The following is an 18,646-nucleotide window of genomic DNA, read 5'->3' on the forward strand; positions in this document are numbered from 1 at the left end:
CTCTCTGATTTTTTGTTAAATTTATATACAAAAGTTTGTAGAAGGAATTGCAATGCTGTATCTTAAATATTAAATTTGTGTGGATGATAACAATACAGGAACCTGTCGTTCCAGGGGTGTAAGAGTAGTATGCTGCTAACCCTAGGCAGCATACGATAAAATAATGTAGTTACTTGCTTTCGCAGTGCCTCTAATGTTGGCACATGTTTTTAGGTTATGAATGAAACACTTTTAAAATATTTCAAGTGGCCTTGCACCAAAAGACCACTAGCATCCAGCGGTGTGTCATGAAGGAATCTGGTCAACGCTGACCAGACAAAAGGAGACAGGGAGTCTTGGTTGAGATATGCTAAAACCCAGCTCTAAGCACAAAGAATGTAACCAATACAGCAGACAAAGTTCAAAAGCTCATGGTGTTATGACTACACTATGCCACAAGAAATGGGATTAGCTGCTACCCTACCAAAGCAACAAAGTTTCCCAATCAGAAGACAAGATGTCCTTCCTCAAAAGAAAACATACCCTTTAATCACCCTTCACTGTAGTTTTCCATTAGACACATTATATTCCTCTATTCGACTGATTGCAGTTTCATATCATTATTTTCATTTAGCAGGCTTTAAAAGCTAAGAATATTCCCTAGAAGAGACATTTTAACAGACCTCTGCCAACAAACTGGCGGTCGTTTAAAAGACAGAGAGAAGAAGCGCTCAAAAAAACCTAGAATCTTGTAAATATATTAAGATTACATTGTTGGTTTGAGGGTTTTTAGCAGTACAAGAAAGAAAAGTTTAAGACTGTTTACTGTTCTTGTCGCTGCTTAATTTACCTGTGCTATATTTGTCTTAAGTGTGTATATGCAAACCTCTGCTGCAACACTGTGTTGGATGCATGGCTAATCCTGTAAATCAAGTCTGCTCTGAAGGTACCAGATCAGGCCTTTCAGCGGATGTAAGAGTTAGGACAATTACTTCACTTTTATTGATTAGACATGTGATCCAGGTATATTTATATTCCTTTTAACCAAGATGGTGGCAACTGTGATTAAGATCAATAGCAGAACATCAAGTAAATTTTCCAGATATTTTTCTAATGAAAGTTTAGACACTATAAACTCTCCATCAACCGCACGGTTAGTTTTCATGACTCATTTTCTTTGAATTAGGTGCCTGAACCCCCCTAAATGCATGCTGCCCTTATGAATCTAACATTTATTCCATCACCAGCTCTAATTTTAACACAGAAAAAAAACATTATAACATCACCATATTTTGTGATTTTAAAATATTTTTAAAAGCTTGCCTTTCCTTCAAAACATAAAATCACTTTCCACCTAGACCTCACTTTTGCAGTTTGAATGAAAAGTATTTTCCCACTCCTGCTCAGTACTGAAACCTCTCCTGTTACAAGAGTTGTGAACTAAACTGTCACCCAAGTGGAAGTCTCTTCTCCCACATGTGCATTATGCGACTGTTCTTCCCTTCAAAATGACTGAGGTTCCTGAATGAAGCAATATTCAAGAACAAGCTAATTACAGCACAGACTATTTGAGGTGTTTGCCATCATTGCTAATCATGATGCACCACAGATAGAAACCAAGATTCCCATCTTAAAACAATTAACATCAACACTAGGGATGAGATTAATCTCACCTAATTTTATCAGTCTAAAAATTAGATACAGAGTGTAAATTAGTTTTAGATTCCCTCCACAGCTGATGAAAAGAGACTATTTCACCTGTCTTAGGATGGAATGAATCACTCTGTGGTGAGGCCTCTTTCTCTCCACTGATAAGAGATGTAGCTAAATACCCAGCTTTACACTACGCATGTATCTTTTAGAGTGCTAGTTGAATGAATCACAACCTAGAGGAGGAAACTGAAGTGATAATGCAACTGAAAGAAAGTGATAGAACATTCCTACTTTTTTTTAGCACACAGGAGTTCAGTACTTTGATCATTCAACTTGTCACCTTGGGTTAACTTCTCAGGGTGTTTGAGACTTTTTGTTTACTTGACCTTTTGTTTAACAATCTAATATGATCAAAAGCAGTCAGTTTCCCTCGGTAACATAAGACAGGAGATTAACAAGGGAATGCTAGCTGAAGAGCTGAGTTTTGAGAAGAGATTTGAAGCAGGAGAGAAAGCCAATACATTCCAGTTAAAATTAATTTTAGATTGGTTGTACTTTTTTTAGTCCATCAGAGAACAGCCACAACGGAAAGCTCAGCCTCTAGATAAAAGTTAATAATGCCCAAATGTGAGCTGTTAGAATTAGATTTTGTACCTGGAATAGAAAGAAAGGAGAAATTATGGGTAGGGATTGGACAACATTGCTAATAAGTGCTCAGAACATAGCTTTGAGAAAAACTAATTGTGAGAGCACTTGAGCTAAAGACTGACTGGGCTTGAATGTAAAGGCAGTGACTCCTACTGTTATTGTTAAGCAAGCAGCACAGCATCAAAATAAACTTGATTCTGTTCTTAGTGTCCCCCATCCTGCCCCAAACAACCTACAATCTCCCAAATCCAGATAACTCCTCACATCAGACAAAGGACAGTCAGTATTCTCACATCATATTACTCCATTTTAACATTTTTTTAATTCTTTAAATGCCAAAAATTTCTATTGCCTTATTTCTTGTGTTTTGATTGTTATTAGTACATCATACTGCAGTCAAAAAAATCAAGGTTAATGATTAATAATTCTACCACCATGAACTATGTTCTAAATTCCAAATATGGCCTCTTTGAAAAGATTACATCCACAAAAATCCATTTGAAGGAACATTTCTTAAGATCCATATTAAGAATTTAAAGGCTATCAACCTTTTCCGTTTGTGTCTTACAACACAGTCATTAATTACATGCTAAATGAAACATTCTTTTACACAGGGCACCCAGCTCATAGGTGTGTTAATTTTGCAGTGTTAAAATTATTTTAATGTAGCTTGTTGTCTATGTCTATTTTTGTGGAATTTTTTTTCCAAAGTAAACTAAAAGTAAATTAATTATATAGACCTATAATCAAAACAGTGAGTTTTTGCTAAACTCATTATATCAAGCCCTCAACGTATTTTGGCAAAAACTTATCAAAACCCTTAGCCTGAGGCAGTCACTCAGCATGGGAAACTGCAATATGAACACAGTGTGTGTGACCAAGTTTTAACCCATCACAAAAAAAAAACCAAAACCAAAAGCCACACCCAAAAAAACCCCAACCAACTGGTAATGAAAATAACTGGTCTGTGTATGGTGTTGCTGTCACAGGTTTTGACTAAAATTGAAGATTGATATCCTTTTTCTGTCTGTCTTTAACAACAAAAATAGTCTTACAAAACATTAGTCACAACAGTAAATCTACCAAGAGAACTGAATTATTTTTATAAAATGCCTCCACAGCAACTTCATTTATTCAGTGAAGATCATCTTCCTGCGCAGGATCTTTCCCCGAATCTCAGCCATCATCGAGTTACACCTGTAAGCTAAGTTTGTGCGATCACTGTAGTGGCCCATGGCCAACAGGTAGAAATAGGCACCTCTGGAGGAAGACTCAGCCTATCCGTCCCACAGCCAGCTCTGGATGGCATCACTCCCTAAACTTTGGGATGGCAGAGCAGGATGAACCCCATCTTCAGGTTGACTCGGGTGGATGTAAGAAACGATCTTCCTACATCACTGGAACTATGCTCCCTTTGGGACAGAACTGGTCTGTAAGCTCCTCCTGGCATCTTGCAGCTGTGGCAGATGCAGCCCAGCCCCAAGCACCTTCATGCCCCTGAAATGAGATCAAATGTACAAGGACTAGCACCGAGAAGTACACCGATTCAAGAAAACAGGAGGGAATTGTTCTGCCATCCAGTTTGGATCCGGTATCTGCATGTCACAATGACCATGAAGGCAGGCAGTTCACTCCTAGCGAAGGGAGCATTTTGTTCTTTTTTTCAGCTACCTCTAGCCAAGGCAGACAAGGGGAGCACAAAAAGGCAGCATAGGCTCTGTTCTTAGCACAGAACTGGACATATTTAGCATGGCCATAAGCGAAGAGTAGCAAGACAGGTATTAATGGCATCAAACAGAAGAGAACCACACAGAACAGAAGAGAAATGTGCATTCATTAACATGTCTTCTATTTACAGCATTTCCTTTCTAAAATATTTTCATAGCGTTAGCCCTGCACACCCTGCTGTGTGTACTTGTCTTTTGCCCCAGGGTTATGTCTGGATAAGCAGCTACAATACACTGAAGCACCCTGATTTTTCTTACATGTTATCAGAAGAACGAGTGTATACTACAGTATACACTATATGTGTATATCCTATATGAGGATCAGGACTGATATTTTCTGTTTCTTTAAAACAGAACTCAAAATAACCCAAACTGAAGCCAAAATAACTCAGAGGACAAGTGAGCCATTGTAAACTCTATGGCAAGTGGCTTTCAAGGCTGAGGCTGAAAGGCTGCAGTCCAGAATATGCTTAGTTCCATATGTCTGAGTGACATGGGATTAAAGGGCATCATGACATTCTGACAGGGACCACACTGAAGCATCTCACAGGAACCAGTCATGCAGGAAATGGGACGGTGCAGGAGGAAGGGTCAGCAAGAAGCAGCAAAGAATGCTAAGAATGCAGAAAAGAGCAGAAAAATCTTTGGTAACATTTAGAATTGGTAAGAAAGTTTAGGTAGGGACAAACAACACACAAAAGCTAAAGAGAAAAATGGGAACCCTGTGCTTGCCTGCCTTTCTCCTCTCCCCGACCCCAGCTGAATTCCTCACTCTCTCAAGGCTCCTTTATATCAGCTATACCAATGCAAAGAGCTTCTCTGTTTCCTCTTGTGAAATCCCATTGAGACAGAGACTTTCTCCAACAGGCAGGTGGAGTGTGGTAGAGTGGGAAGACTGTAGCCTGGGAATTTCATAGACAACAGGGTAGCAAGGGACAGAGCACAGGGAAATCTCAAAACCTGCCTCAAAACCTGAGAGTTGGCTTAGCCCTACCAATCTCAGAATGAAGCAGCATGGGCAAGGATGAGCTTTTAACAGCAAAAAAAGGAAAACCTTCCTCTATTGTCTGTGTATTACCTATTCAGACTGATTTTGAAAAGCCTGTCAAACATACCTGAAAAACTGTCGGAATATTTTGGAGCGCTGGATGAATCATCACACATTAACAACATGCCTTATAGCTCAGCTTCTTCACTGTGTGTGTGCTGCAAAAAGCTTGAACGCTTACTTCATGCCTTATTCATTCTCCACCCTTCTTCATTTTCCAAACTACCTTCAAGTTTTGCTTACTTCCTCTGCTCTCATCCATCAGTACAATCTACATTGGCCAAAAGATTCAACTGCATGGGGAGCAAGATTCAACATTATCTCTCCTAGAATATAAACCAGAGAGTTAAAAACTGGGATTCTATTACTTTTTAAAAATGCTTCTAATTCATTGCTACCGACTATACAATTTATAGCAACAGACAGATCAGGACTAACTAATTTAACAATGTCACATATCTACAAACATACACCAGCTGTCAAATGACACTAGAAATGTCTGGCATCTTTTTAAAAATTTATCCCTGGAATTACTGGCACAGGAATTTTACCTGGCTGGCACCACGCAGATACAAAATAGAAGCATTTCTTGCACATCTTAATTCTTTTTGCCTCTATATGCACTAATCCCATGAAGTAAATTCCTCATGTAGGCCACTGAAATCTAAGGAGGATCCTTTCTTGGAACATTGTGGTCAACAGTTCCCAAGGGCTCCAATCAGGAAGTGCAGCGTGGGGAGTAAAACAACTGCAGAGCCTGATACTTTGGGAACTGAGAATTTAGAATTTCTCCATCTCTGATTGGACTTCTTCAGTAACGAGCTGGCTGCCTTTAGGCTCCAGTTTTCTCTTCCCTCACTGAGTCTTCACTTCAGATTACCTCTTAATCTGTTCCCTTTACACATACCCTCTTGTCCTTTCATTCAGGCCCCATCGCTTTTCCTTCTGTCTAGAATATTTTTTCTGGATTAATCCCACATCCCCAAAGTAATGATACACTGAAACGTTTTCACCTGTATTTTCCTTGTGTGCACAGCTGCTTCTCCTCGATCCCATCTTGTCTAAATTCTCAGAGTATGACCTGTCTGCCACTCTGTCCCTGCCTCCTCCATGGGACTACAGATCCTCTGCCACCAACGGCAGCCGTGGGATCAGCTGCAGCAGTGGCAGAAAATATCACCACCGACAGTGGCAGCTCCTGGCTGCCAGCCACTCTGCATATCACTGTGACAAGATGCCAGCTAGTAAAGCATTATACTATTTAAGCTTGTTATTCTACTAGTCTAATTTTCCTTACTGTTAGCTGTTGTAGTCACTGGCAGTTCACAGTGAAGTACTGTTCTGTTGATGTTCTCTCCCTCGTTTCTGTTTAAAATAAAAGCTTACCTTCCTCCAGAGGGGGTATGACAGTTTTTGCATTGTTAAGATACGAGCGGCCTCCAAAGCCTTGGAGAAGGACTCTCTTAGCAACCCAGCTAACACAGTGTTCTGGAAAGAATAAATAAACCCATGATTTAAAAATTCACAAGTGAAAATTACTCTCATTCCTTTGCCTGTTCATTCACTAGTTGGTATGCCATCTCATCCAGCCCCCTCCCCCGGGGTCTCTAGCAGAAGAAACCTTGGCATAACCTTGCTCATACCATAAACAATGTCTTATGATTAGTGAAGGATTTACATTCTGAAATAAAGCTTTAGAATAAATGAGTCATATTCTGGAACAGAAAGGTCAGTGGACACACAGAAACTAAACTATTCCAAGGAAATGATGTCATGATGCCTCCATGAAATTTGGCTTCTGCCAAATTTATCTTAGTTTTAAAAAAGAATAACATTAAACTTTTGGTAAACATTAGTATTCTAAAAATAACATAAAGAGAGGGAACATTTTCTATCTTTGATTGAAGCACATTGTTGAATGGTATTTGTATTCGTAAAGTGTCAAGTAGATAACGTATCTGCAGGATAAACAAGCCCCAAAAAAAGGAAGTTTCAGATGACCAATACATAACTCACTGAGAAATGTGGCTAACAACTTGCTAAAAAAAGCATATATGAACACTTGGCATTTGCATAGACATATTTTTACAGGTTGGGTAAAGTTTGTTGTAGCTGGCAAGTGTAACTGTCACCATTCATTTCCGACAGTTTTTTGTACAAGGTCTTTTTTGTTCTTTGGGAAGCAGACAGCTGAAATGCCAGAGATCTCCAAATACAGGCAGGCACATGCCACCACCTAAAGGAACTGCAAGTCTGAGGCCATTCAGGAATCTGAGAATTTGAGCTATGTGGGTGAATACAATTTCAGTGCATGTTTGGTACATGAGTATGAATACAGGTGACAGAAAAACCTACTTGACAGAAATGTCAAGTAGTTTAAAAACAAACTCAGGAAAAGCCAGACACATCCACAGGAGCACTGAAGGACTATGAAGAAAAGGCTTAAAAAAAAAAAAGAGCTTTGACACTGAAGGCTACATGAACAAGATTTGCAACTGTAAGCTTAAAAAAAATAAAAAACCCAAACCCAAAACCCAACAACAAAAAAATGTGCCTTCTGTCCTTCATTCCTCCAGTTTTCAGAAGAAACAGAGTTTTAACATTCTTTATAGAGATAGTGGGACTTCACTGTTCTGGAATTCACTGATCCCACACAACGCAGCCAATACTTTAGTATCTGGAATTGCTGCTGCTACTACTGCCAGAATTATTTTTTGTTTGCTATCTATACTAGAAATGTATTGTTTCTTTTGATACATCTTAGGCCAAATACTCATTTTTTTTAATGCAAAAACACAACCTGTATTTCTGAAGCCCATTCATATTAGTAAATCCAACAGGGCAGAATACAATTTTCACTCACCTCGAGGATGGCACAGTCCAAAAATATTTGGATTAGCATGACTCCAATGTAAAAAGGACTGGATTAGAGGTAGCCGAGACCAGCATCCTCTCCTAACTTTTATACAACTTCCAAGCCGCCCAGTTTTTGCCTAGCATGTCAGGTCAAATGTGGTAAAATAAACACTGAAGTAACACACTGTTTGCTTTCTTAACCAAAACACCTTCCTATCTCACCGACAGAAGAGAAACACAGTGAAGGACATGAAAAAATTGAACAGAGAGCTAATCCTAGGTCAAATTTTCAGTTGGTGTAAATTAGCATTGCTCCACTTCAGTGCACAATGACAATTCACACCAGCTGAGAGGCTGACTTGGTGACTCTCCTCTGCAAATGCTGTGCTGTGCTTAAAGTGATGGGCTGCTGCTGGAGATCTAACTTCCCTGAGAGTCATGTCTCATTCATATTCAAGAATTTAAGCTCTGAATTTCTCTGGAACGATCATTTTACGTAGCTACCTTGGAAATGATGATGAAGTATAATTTGCAAGTGATGTCTCCAGGATCAATCAAATAGTGTACAGTTGAAACACTGGCTGTGGTCTATTCATTAAACACACAGAATTAAGACTGCATAATAAACTGGAAAAGACCATTCACTATAATCCCATTCATAAATTTACCAGGCTCTATCTTAAAATCAATTTCTTTTCTTGCCTTCAATATCTCTATTGCAAGACTTCCAGAATTTTACACCTCTGACAGTTAATAATCTTCTAAGTTGTGGTCCATGTTTATTCATTTTATCAAATGGGCTTGACCTCATGGCTGATGAGCATAAAATAGTTTTGTAGGGAAAAGTAACATCTTTTATTAGATCAACAGACATAGCTGGGGTGAGACAAACAAGATTAGAGGCCACAAAAACCTTCTTCAGGCCTGAAATAGAAGCAGAAAAATTCAAGTTAAATACAGCTTGGGACCAGTTGCTCTGAATAAAACTTAATGATGTCAAACAATTACCCAATCTGAGGAAAAGGTATGCACAAAATACTGGGGATATTAATAAAGGTGTGAGGTGACTAAGCCACAGGATACCATGTGGGCCAAAAGAGATGCCATTAACTGCCAGAACTAAAATGTTCTATAGGCTCCTAAGGATTTTGTATTACTTGGGGAACAACCGGCCTATATAGCTCCAAAACCACTGTATATTGGAAAGCTCCACAAAATGTACCTCTGCACATCTAGGCAGCCGTGAGCCCTGAGGTGCATCTCAATAGCCTGGATTAGCGACTGCCTGTGATGCTGGAGCTGCACCCCAGCCGGCCCTCTGGAGTGATTTTTGGGAATACTCCTTCAAAAACACTTTCCTCAGATTCTTGATGGTTAAATTCTGGATATGTGGATTTTACCCTGTAACAGCTGAAAAGCTCAAGGGACAATACTTTGTAGCCAGTGAGCAAATGATAGAGGCACTACAAAAAAAACTAGAATAGGAACAGCATCGGTCTACTCCTTCAAGCACAGTGAAAACCACCCCACTCTAACAACAGCTTCTGTATTCACCTTCAGCCAGGGGCAATCCCCATGCCAACACTCATATGCTGCACACACATCTATCAGTACAAAATCATGATGCAAGAACCAGCTCTGCAGACCCCAAAGCTGTAAAGAAAACGAACAGGACACGACACACCCAGACATTTGTGTCACTAAGTTTTTTACAATTACTTCACAAACCACTGTAGGACAAGGAATCTTTAAGTATGCCTTTTAATGCTTCCATAGACTGTTTTTGTAAAAAGGAAGAACAAAGGGATACAATGGTTTGGATGATTTAAGATCCATTAGAAAAGATATTAATTAAAAAATGTATACTATATACTTCACATGTTCATCTGGAAAAAAAAGCCAAACAAAAAAACCCAAACATTCAGAAGTATTGCTAACTCTACCTTCACCTAACATCTCTCAAGACAGCCCTGATTTTAGAAGCATCCGAAACAATTAAAATTAAAGCACAGGTTCCACGACATGTACACATGGTGAGAGGTATTTACTCAAGGAAGCAGTCCAGCTAGAATTAACTTACCTTAAAAAGCTCTACAATACATGAGTAAACTGTGGAGGAGGCAGCCCTCTGGAAAGCTAGTATCATTTTATGACTTTGTGTCTATGTATAAAGAATAAGCTGTTCAAAAAGCTCCTCCTAAAGGTTCAGAGGATAATGGTCCAAATGGATTCACTCATCAGCTTCTGCATGTTCCTTTCTCTGAACAACTTCACTAATAGGAGTAAAAAAAAAAAAAAAATTGGCTCCCTTGCCTTCCCTATCAAGGTTATAGAAACAAAAAAAATCCTTCTCGTGACATTCATGGATGCATTGCAAATAATCAAATAGGAATTGGGAAAAATGAAGAGGAAGGCAAACAGATAGCTTGCCTGGCTTGAAGGGAAAAAAAAAAACCAAACCAACACTGAATTATATCCTCACACACCTCTGTGCCTTTCCCAGAACTCCCAAAGGAATTGTGAAAAGGGGTGACATTTCTACCTACCCCATTACTAATTTAGGCAAAGGAAGAGCTTGCCAAAAAGCTATTTATAGCAAAGCCAGCAAGGGCAGCGGAGTGGGGGTCCACAAGGGTTGCAAAAACAGGTGCAGCTGCAGCGCGCATGACCCCATCCACCGAGGTGAGGATTGGCTAATCCCAGGTCGAAAATATGACATCTTGGGCTCATGATAGTCACAGGGCTTTTCCATCAGCAGGCAGGGCGGGGAAACGGCGGGGAGGGAGGGCAGGGCGCTGCAGTGGGGCCCTATAAATTAGAGGCAAACCCGCCTTTTTCTTCAATGAAAGAGTAAGGCAAGGCAGGATTGAGTGGGTGGGGGGAATAGAAAGAAGAGAATCAGCTGTAGGGTTTTTCTGCTGAAAGTAATTTCAGCGCTTCTAAATTTGTTTTTTTCTCACTGCGTTCCTGCTAAGGAGGCAACTCTACAAAGATGAAATACATCATAGGCATCGGAGGGTGAGTTCCTGTTAATATTGTGTATATATATACACTGCTTTTTCTTCCCATTTAATTGTTGTATGTTAAGATGATCTAAGGCTTAGCGATTGTATATTTGACTATAAAATAATATTACAGGAGTCTAAAAATGATGCAACTTGCTGACTCCTCACTTGTGCTGCTTAAATACAGAAAGCTCTGCAGGGTGGCATTTACCAAACTTTCATAGGATTAACAGGAGATATGCTGAAATAGAAAAAAAAAATATTTCAGGTAAATTTGTAGGTCAGATGGAGTGGTGTACCTCAAGTGTGAAAAAGGATGTTTTCAACACTAAATTAGGCTTTTAAAGCTTCTCTGAAAGACAAAGAGGAAAAAACGCTGCTTCAAATAAAGGAGTGTGTGTGTGTACAGAAAGCTTTTCTTTTCTCCAGCAAAGTTGAAGAAAGCCTGTGTGTGCTCTAGGACAGGGTGACAGAGCTTGGCACATCCCTGCCGACTGCAGAAGGGTTTGCAAAACTGCCACCGGGCAAGACCTTGAATTAGAACATGGATTAAAGACAGCATGAGACTTCTATAGCTTTTGAATAATAAATTAGGAGTAAGCATATTCAGACTTGACGGCTCCCTGCTTTAGAGAGGAAAATTATTCAAGCCTTTTATATTAAAACGGGTTTTGCAGGTATAACGAAGTCTGAGTCATACTCTGAGAAAAGAGCGAGCTCCCCTCATTCATTATTCATTTAAAGCATTTTTAAAAAGCAATTTTCGCAAGCCTTACTTTCATGGGCTTCTTAAGCTGGTGACCGTAAGCCTCCTAACGAGCCAGGGTGTTTTCGGGCAATGAACGCCGGCAAGGGCTTGTACCTCGGAAGCTGCCAGCTCCCTACGCGGGGGCAGACCGGCCGGGCCCCAGCGGGGCGAGGAGCCAGCGTTCACCAAAGCCCCCCGCGGGGGCTGACAGGGCCCCCGCAGGGAGGGCAGCTGAGCGGTTGGAGCCGCCCAGCCTCCTCCATCTTGAGGAGAGTGCCCGCCGAAGGTTGGCCCAGCTCGGGCAGATTGGCAGAGGTGGGGGAGCCCCGGGCAGCCGCTCTGAGGTGGACAGAGATGGCGGCGCGGCCACGCGCTCCCTCACAGCGCGGCCGTTGCAGCGCGGCGGGAAGCGCCGCGGCCGTTAGGAGCGGCGCGAGCCGCCCGCCGGGCCTGCGAGGGCGCGCGCGCGCGCCGGACACCGCCACTTGCTGGCGGGGAAAGGGCGGGGCGGAGGGTAGTCGCAGCCAATCGGCGGCCAACGCGCGCCGTGGCGCCGGCGAGGCGGGAAATTCAAATGGGCTGGGCGCGGGGTTCGCCTCCCCTCAGAGCGTCCCGCTGAGGGCTATGGCGGGGGGGGTCCTAGCGGTTCTTCCGGGCGGGAGGGGTCCTAGCGGCTCTAATGCGGTTCTCCCGCCTCCTTCTCACCTCTCCGTGCAGTGTCACCAACGGTGGTAAAACCACCTTGACCAACAGAATCATCAAGGCGCTCCCCAACTGCTGTGTGGTTCATCAGGATGATTTCTTCAAGGTAAGCTGAGCTCCTCCCCTTGTTTAAAACATTAACTGCTGCTTGTATGCGTAGTGATAGTTGTAGTAGGTCCTCCATGTAACTTTTATATCCTTGTGCATGTTTTCCAAGTAAGTTTTGACAGCTTAGGAGCAACAAACTTTCTGATTTTTACTTTTTTTTCCCCTTAAATATATGTATTTAATTTTTTAAATTACTTTGGACAAGTGAAGCAATGCTGACCTTTACAAATGTATGTGTCAGCTTCCACAGAAACGGAGCTTGGCACAGCCAAGCACAGAACAGTTGCAGCACAACCTTCCTTTAATTTTCACAGCAGATCTAACTTTAGGTCAAACTACTGATTTAAGTTAGAGGTTATTTAATGTACTCTGCACAAACCATTTTCTCTATGTTGGGTTTTCCTCCTTGTTTAATTTAAATAAGAATGTTTCTTCTAAATACTACTTCAGGATTTAAGCACCCCTACACTGCTTTAAATATAGAAGGACAGTTGTATTGGGGAGCTTTGACAGCTCCGTGTCAGAAACCCAATTAAAAGATAGCTAAAGATCAATACAGAATAACTGTGCTGACCTGGTGCCTTCTGCACTGAGCCTGGGAGAGCAGCAGGGGAAGTCGTCAGATCAGAACTGCGTTACTAAACACTGTAGGCTTCAGCCATGCTGTGGGAATTACTATACAGCTGGACCCCACCATATGTGGAAGTCCAAGAGATGTGGCAACATATTTGAAGTTGTATGGAGCTCCATGCCACCACGCAAGGTGCTCTGGCATCGGCAGCCACCTGGTTGGTTTGTCCTGCCTTTGCAGGAACACATGCCATGTGAAACAGGAATGAGACGCTTGTTTGGAAGAGCTTCTTTGCAAGAAGCCTCGTGCACAAATTTGGTCAGATACAAGCCCTTAAAGTAGAGGAGGAATTCTGTCTGACTTTCCATAAAGATCTATAGCTTCTCACTTGTCAGTTTAGCTTGCAAATGCTAGTACAAGTAAAGCTGTAACTAAGTGACCAGAAGTCATGCTATGCTGACCTGCATTTTTATTAGAGCCGTTAGGAGTTAAAATAGCTATTCTTGAACATGTAAATTTTAGCAGTTACTTAACACTGTATTTGCATTTTAAGTTCTTATGTTGACTTATGAACAGAGGCCTGTAGTATTTTGGCTAATACCACCATATCAAATCATTAATCTAGAACTCTTTGTCCAAAGTGGCTTGACTGAGCCAAGAAAGCTTTTCAAAGTTCTTGGGGTTGGTGAAAGATGGGAACTTAAATTTTTATGTAGTCCAAACAGGGTCTGTAATTGTTTTAAGTGAACACTTGCTTTGTTGTGTATTGCAGTAGTGTCCAGGTTGTGATCGGATCTTAGGTAACTGATCACGCTGAGTTTGCAGCAATGTTTTATTGCTCACTATATTTCAGCCACAAGATCAAATAGAAGTCGGGGAAGACGGCTTTAAACAATGGGATGGTAAGAGCAGTGTTCGCTATAGGATGCAGTAATGTATATTTTTCCTAAGTATTTCTTTTTAATTATTAAGATTTAACAGTAAATTTATGTAACTTCAATTTTACAAGTTCATTCTATATTATACTTTCAAGCCTCTGTGGTTCATGGTATTTGATTGTATACCTTTTTCCCACCCACCCCCTTTCTTCTAACTAGTGTTGGACTCCTTGGATATGGAGGCAATGGTGAGCACTGTGCGTGCATGGATTGAGAACCCAGTGAAGTTTGCCCGTTCCCACGGGGTGAATGTTACGCCTGGCTCTAAAGAGCCAGCCTCCAAAGATATCCATATATTGGTCATTGAAGGCTTCCTGCTTTATAATTACAAGTAAGGTTTGGGGAACTATTAATGGTTTGCCAGGGAAGAACACTAGATCCCTAGTGCCAGGACTAAAACTTCCTTTTTACTAATATACCCTTCCTGTCTTGTTCTGAGGTATTATGTGTAAGAATTTGTCTCATGTAAAATTGACCAGTAAATGCTGGTAAAAGTGAAGTGCACAAGGTAACTTTCTCAAGGTAACATAGGAAGTTCTCATTTAGGGCACAGCTTTGAATTCTAGGGCATGGGAAGCTTTAGACCAAACCTGTAAATACTGAGCCAGCAGTGAAGATGCAGGCTTCCCTCCTGGTCTCCCACCACCATGCCTAAACCTTGACCTGAAAAGGTCATTGATGAGAACAAGGAGATAATCCATTCTGCATTTGCTCCTTGGAATCTCTCCTGGAATTTAGGAATAGTTCTCATGTGATACACGTGCTTGTTTAACACTGACTAAATTGAGCTTAGTAATTAATTGTACATTGGAGCAAAGATCAACCTGTTTTTTGTTTGGGTTTTTTTGTTGTTTGTTTTTTATATGGGGAAAAAAAGCTTGGCAGGAAGATGGGGAGACTAGACTAGCTGTGAAGAGAGAAAACTTCCAATAGCTAAATATATAAAATGTCAGAAAACTGCATGCTATAAACGTGACAAGCAAAGGATTATTGGCTCCAAACTAGACTTCTGTTTACAAAACTCTTTCAAGAGAACAAGCTGTGCATGACACTTAGCAAAACCGGAGTTGTTTATAAGCTGTACCATAAGACAAGCAGCACCATTCTGGCTTTCCAAACTGAATGGAAAATATAAAATGGCAGTCTCGGACTATCATGCCAAGAACGGCCAACTGGAGATCACGCTGGCAAACTGCCGGGTGTTCTTGGCCTGTCCCTGAGGACGTAACTCTTGGTGTCTCTCCTGAAGGTTACAAATACCTCTGAAGCGCCCCAACTTGTTAATGGGAGCCTTTCCTTAGTCCAAAGGGAGTATTTAATCCATGGACCTGGAGCTTGCTCAGTTCATACTATATCAAGCCTTTATGCAATGCTCAGCAGGCTTTTAGAAGTCTGTCAGTCCCACCAGGTTCAAACTAGATTTGCTTTAAGGATTTTTCAGGGTTTATTTTCTTCAGCCTAATAAGAGTGCAATGCAGTAAGCTGCAGCAAAGCTAACCCCCTGTATTTCTGGAAAAGAACATGAGCTGATGAGCTGCCTTGTGCATGGACACACAGATTTGGTACATTTTGACAGCTTGCTTCACCACAACAGGCCAGGTGGTTTGATAAGTCATTTCATATCAAATTGATGAATCACAACTTTGGTCTACTGCAAGCAGTATCTGAAATGATCTAGAATGAGTCACGGTTCATACCCCAGGTCTTCCCAGCCTAGTGTCTAATCTTCCACAGTAACTAGTAGCAGGTATTTGGGTGGTAAAAGTACCTGGCATACCATTCTGACCTTCAGAAAACAGCATTCTCTGTGTTATGTAGCTACAAATAAACCTACTGTATGTTATCTTGTGTCTTAATGAAAACACTTATGCTTCTGTTGTCTATGATAGACACAAATACGAGAGATGTAGAAAGATTTGTATGGCTTTCAGGGGCGTTTGAACACTTTTTGCTGTCAGAAAAAAATAGACACATTCTTTCTTTCTGCCCTACCCTAGACCACTGATAGACCTATTTGACATACGCTACTACCTGGCAGTTCCATACGATGAATGCAAAAGGAGGAGAAGGTAAGAAGATTCTTTGATGTAAGTCTAATCCTTCCTTCCAATAAAGACTATCTACTAGAGGAAAGCCTTCAGACTACCTTTATGTTACTATTAAGGGGATATATTGGAATTATGAATTGGCATTACAGTTGAAAATTTTAATGTAAGTGGAGAAAGAGACTTCTGTGTGGCATTTTCTGAAACTTTAGACCTGGCAGTTCCCTTTGTGTGGGTTGTATGGAGATCAGTACATTGGCACAAAACGAACAAGAGTCGCTGCATGCTTCCCCGTGAGCATCAGTGAACCCCCAGACACTGCTTGCTTTGCTTTCATTGGCTACCTGTAGCTTCTGTATTCACTTTGGGTGCTAAAATAAACTTGTTGCAAAACACAGACTGGTATCGATGAGAAATTGGACTGTGACAGTCAGCTTTTACATAAATGCAACTGAGCAGCTCTCAGATGAACTTCAGGCTTCAGCAGTATGCAAGAGGCAGTGTGATCCCAGTAGTCCTAATGTTCTTTTTTCCTTTTGATATTTGCAGTACACGTAACTACACTGTTCCTGACCCACCGGGTCTCTTTGATGGACATGTCTGGCCCATGTACTTAAAACACAGGAAAGAAATGGAGGACTGTGGTGTTGATGTTGGTAAGCCTTCCTAAATATGAATCCTTTGGGACCATACTTTGGATTTTAAGGAAGTCGGTAATTTAATTCGAGGAAACTTTAACTGTAATGATGCAAGGCACTATTTTTACTACTAAGTTGTAATCCTGGCCTACTTTCTGTCCAGATAAATATATACAGTTCTATAGCTAAGAACTTCCTTCCTTTGTTTCGCATTATAAACACGGGGTGTGTGTGGGGGGGATGACATGGACAAAACCCACGTTCTTTATAATGGGATAAGAGATTTTGTGGGCCATAGCTTTTCATGATGGTTCTGTTTTTCGAATTGGAAAATAAGCTGTCATTTGGGTCAATAGAGCATGAAAGATTTTTAAACTACAGAAATTTTGTTCTGATCAGAAACCTACAGTCTGACTCCATCTTCTTCTTTCAGTTTATTTAGATGGACTGAAGTCTAGAGATGAACTTTACAATCAAGTCTTTGAAGATATTCACAACAAGCTTTTAAATTGCTTATAGGTAAATAGATCCCTGCTTCTGAGAGGGTAAAACATGAGGGACTGACTGCTGGAAACAACCTGCCCTTACGCTTGGATAGTCACGCTTTCCCCTCTTGCTTTTCAGGGTCTCGAAGACCTGAAAGACCCATGTACAGAATGATGTAAATAGTACTTATTAGTTGGAATGAGGGGTTTATTTATGTAAACTCTTCTTATACTGTCCTTTGGAAAGTATCTTTTGTATATAATTGAAAAATGAAGATAACTTATTCACAACTGTGATGGACAGGATTGTTTTGTTTTGTGGTTTGCTTTTTTATTATTATTTTGTATTCCACTGGCTTAAACATACGTTGAAAACACATTTTTATAATAGAACAAGTGGAGCTGTATTAGGAGAACTGACTCTTCTGCTTATGTGCTTCTGCAGATATTAAGTCTTTATGTAATGGCTTGTTTGTAATGTCATCTCTAAAATTCAGTAAAAATCAACTTAAAATCTCTTTCCTTTTTTTTTGAGGTCCTGTTTTAATATGTCAGTCACCTTTACTGTAGTAGAAATAGGCAAAAAACTCCCCCAAACACACCAAGAGCCCCTGCTTTTTCATATAGCATTTGAAATGTCATACCTGTATGGCCTCAAACCTTTTGTGTGTTGCTGCTTTGGTTTAAGTGATAACACTGGCCTGGAAGCCCAGTTCTGACATCCCAACAAGAGTGAGATTCTTGGAGGTGATTATGGGAGGTGAACAGCACTTCAGATATTTTTAAAGTGCTGGTATGAAACCAGGTTTATGTCAGCCTCAGCTTCATGGTGTTTCTCACTTCACACTCAAAACAAATTAGCATGTAAAGATACTATGGCTTGTTTTGCACAATAGTCAACTGCTCCCAAGGTGGGAAGTTTGGACAGAAGCCTCTAGTTCTGCCTTTTGTGATCTAAACAAGGATGTTATTTGGTCCTAAGTTCTCCAGCTAGCTGAGCCTCAAGAGGTGGAAATGGCTCTATGTATGGATTTAAAATCCAGAGGGCAAATTGGTGAGATTTCTCAGGGAATGAGAGTAGCAGCCTCATCTTAAAATTGTGCTACCTTGGGAAACTCCCTTCAGGAATTTGTACTGACAATGCCATCCTAATTTCAGTTTGAAACAGACAGCATTTAAACATGTCCTTGGAGCACACGTGCAGTCTATTTACCAATAGACTTTTCATTAACTTGCTGTGAAAAAGTTGTAAGAAATCTGTGCTGTAGGGAGCTGTCCTTTATACCCCTGTGTAATCTGCCTTCAAAATGTGTCCCACAAAGGAGCTCATACCCAAGCAGGTTGTACGCTTCTGGCAAAATCCTGTGTTAAAGTGCCAGGTACCACATTGCAACTCTGTAAAATGTAAGTACAGGAGCTTCTGCTTTTGCACATGCTTCTAGTAAGTTTGTAGAAAGTCCACAGACTTATTGTTCATCCATGTCCTCCCTTTATA

At 40.8% G+C, this 18,646-nt stretch overlaps 1 protein-coding gene and 1 long non-coding RNA gene across 2 annotated transcripts; one reads left to right on the top strand and one right to left on the bottom strand.

Annotated features, from left to right (window-relative positions):
- Positions 1-2,559: 2,559 nt before the first annotated feature.
- Positions 2,560-6,750, bottom strand: LOC126041907 (uncharacterized). Its single transcript, XR_007507022.1, has 3 exons — positions 6,442-6,750; positions 5,123-5,381; positions 2,560-3,777 (listed from the first exon to the last, which is right to left on the bottom strand). It is a non-coding gene; the product is annotated as an uncharacterized LOC126041907 (long non-coding RNA).
- A 4,008-nt stretch (positions 6,751-10,758) lies between these two features.
- NMRK2 (nicotinamide riboside kinase 2) lies at positions 10,759-17,556 on the top strand. Its single transcript, XM_049808283.1, has 8 exons — positions 10,759-10,929; positions 12,382-12,472; positions 13,899-13,947; positions 14,143-14,314; positions 15,981-16,052; positions 16,578-16,684; positions 17,100-17,185; positions 17,291-17,556. Exons 1-7 carry the CDS (start codon positions 10,904-10,906, stop codon positions 17,183-17,185), a joined length of 603 nt encoding a protein of 200 aa, XP_049664240.1. The 5' UTR covers positions 10,759-10,903; the 3' UTR covers positions 17,291-17,556.
- The last annotated feature ends 1,090 nt before the right edge of the window (positions 17,557-18,646 follow it).

This window comes from Accipiter gentilis, chromosome 8 (genome assembly GCF_929443795.1).
Source record: "Accipiter gentilis chromosome 8, bAccGen1.1, whole genome shotgun sequence".
NCBI classification, from domain to species: Eukaryota; Metazoa; Chordata; class Aves; order Accipitriformes; family Accipitridae; genus Astur; species Astur gentilis.

What these genes read in the sequence shown, in the direction of transcription:
- NMRK2 (XM_049808283.1), top strand. Translation starts at nt 10,904, where the DNA reads ATGAAATACATCATAGGCATCGGAGG. An exon ending in ATCAGGATGATTTCTTCAAG is followed by an intron (nt 12,473 to 13,898) that starts GTAAGCTGAGCT and finishes ACTATATTTCAG; the next exon opens with CCACAAGATCAAATAGAAGT. An exon ending in TTCCTGCTTTATAATTACAA is followed by an intron (nt 14,315 to 15,980) that starts GTAAGGTTTGGG and finishes GCCCTACCCTAG; the next exon opens with ACCACTGATAGACCTATTTG.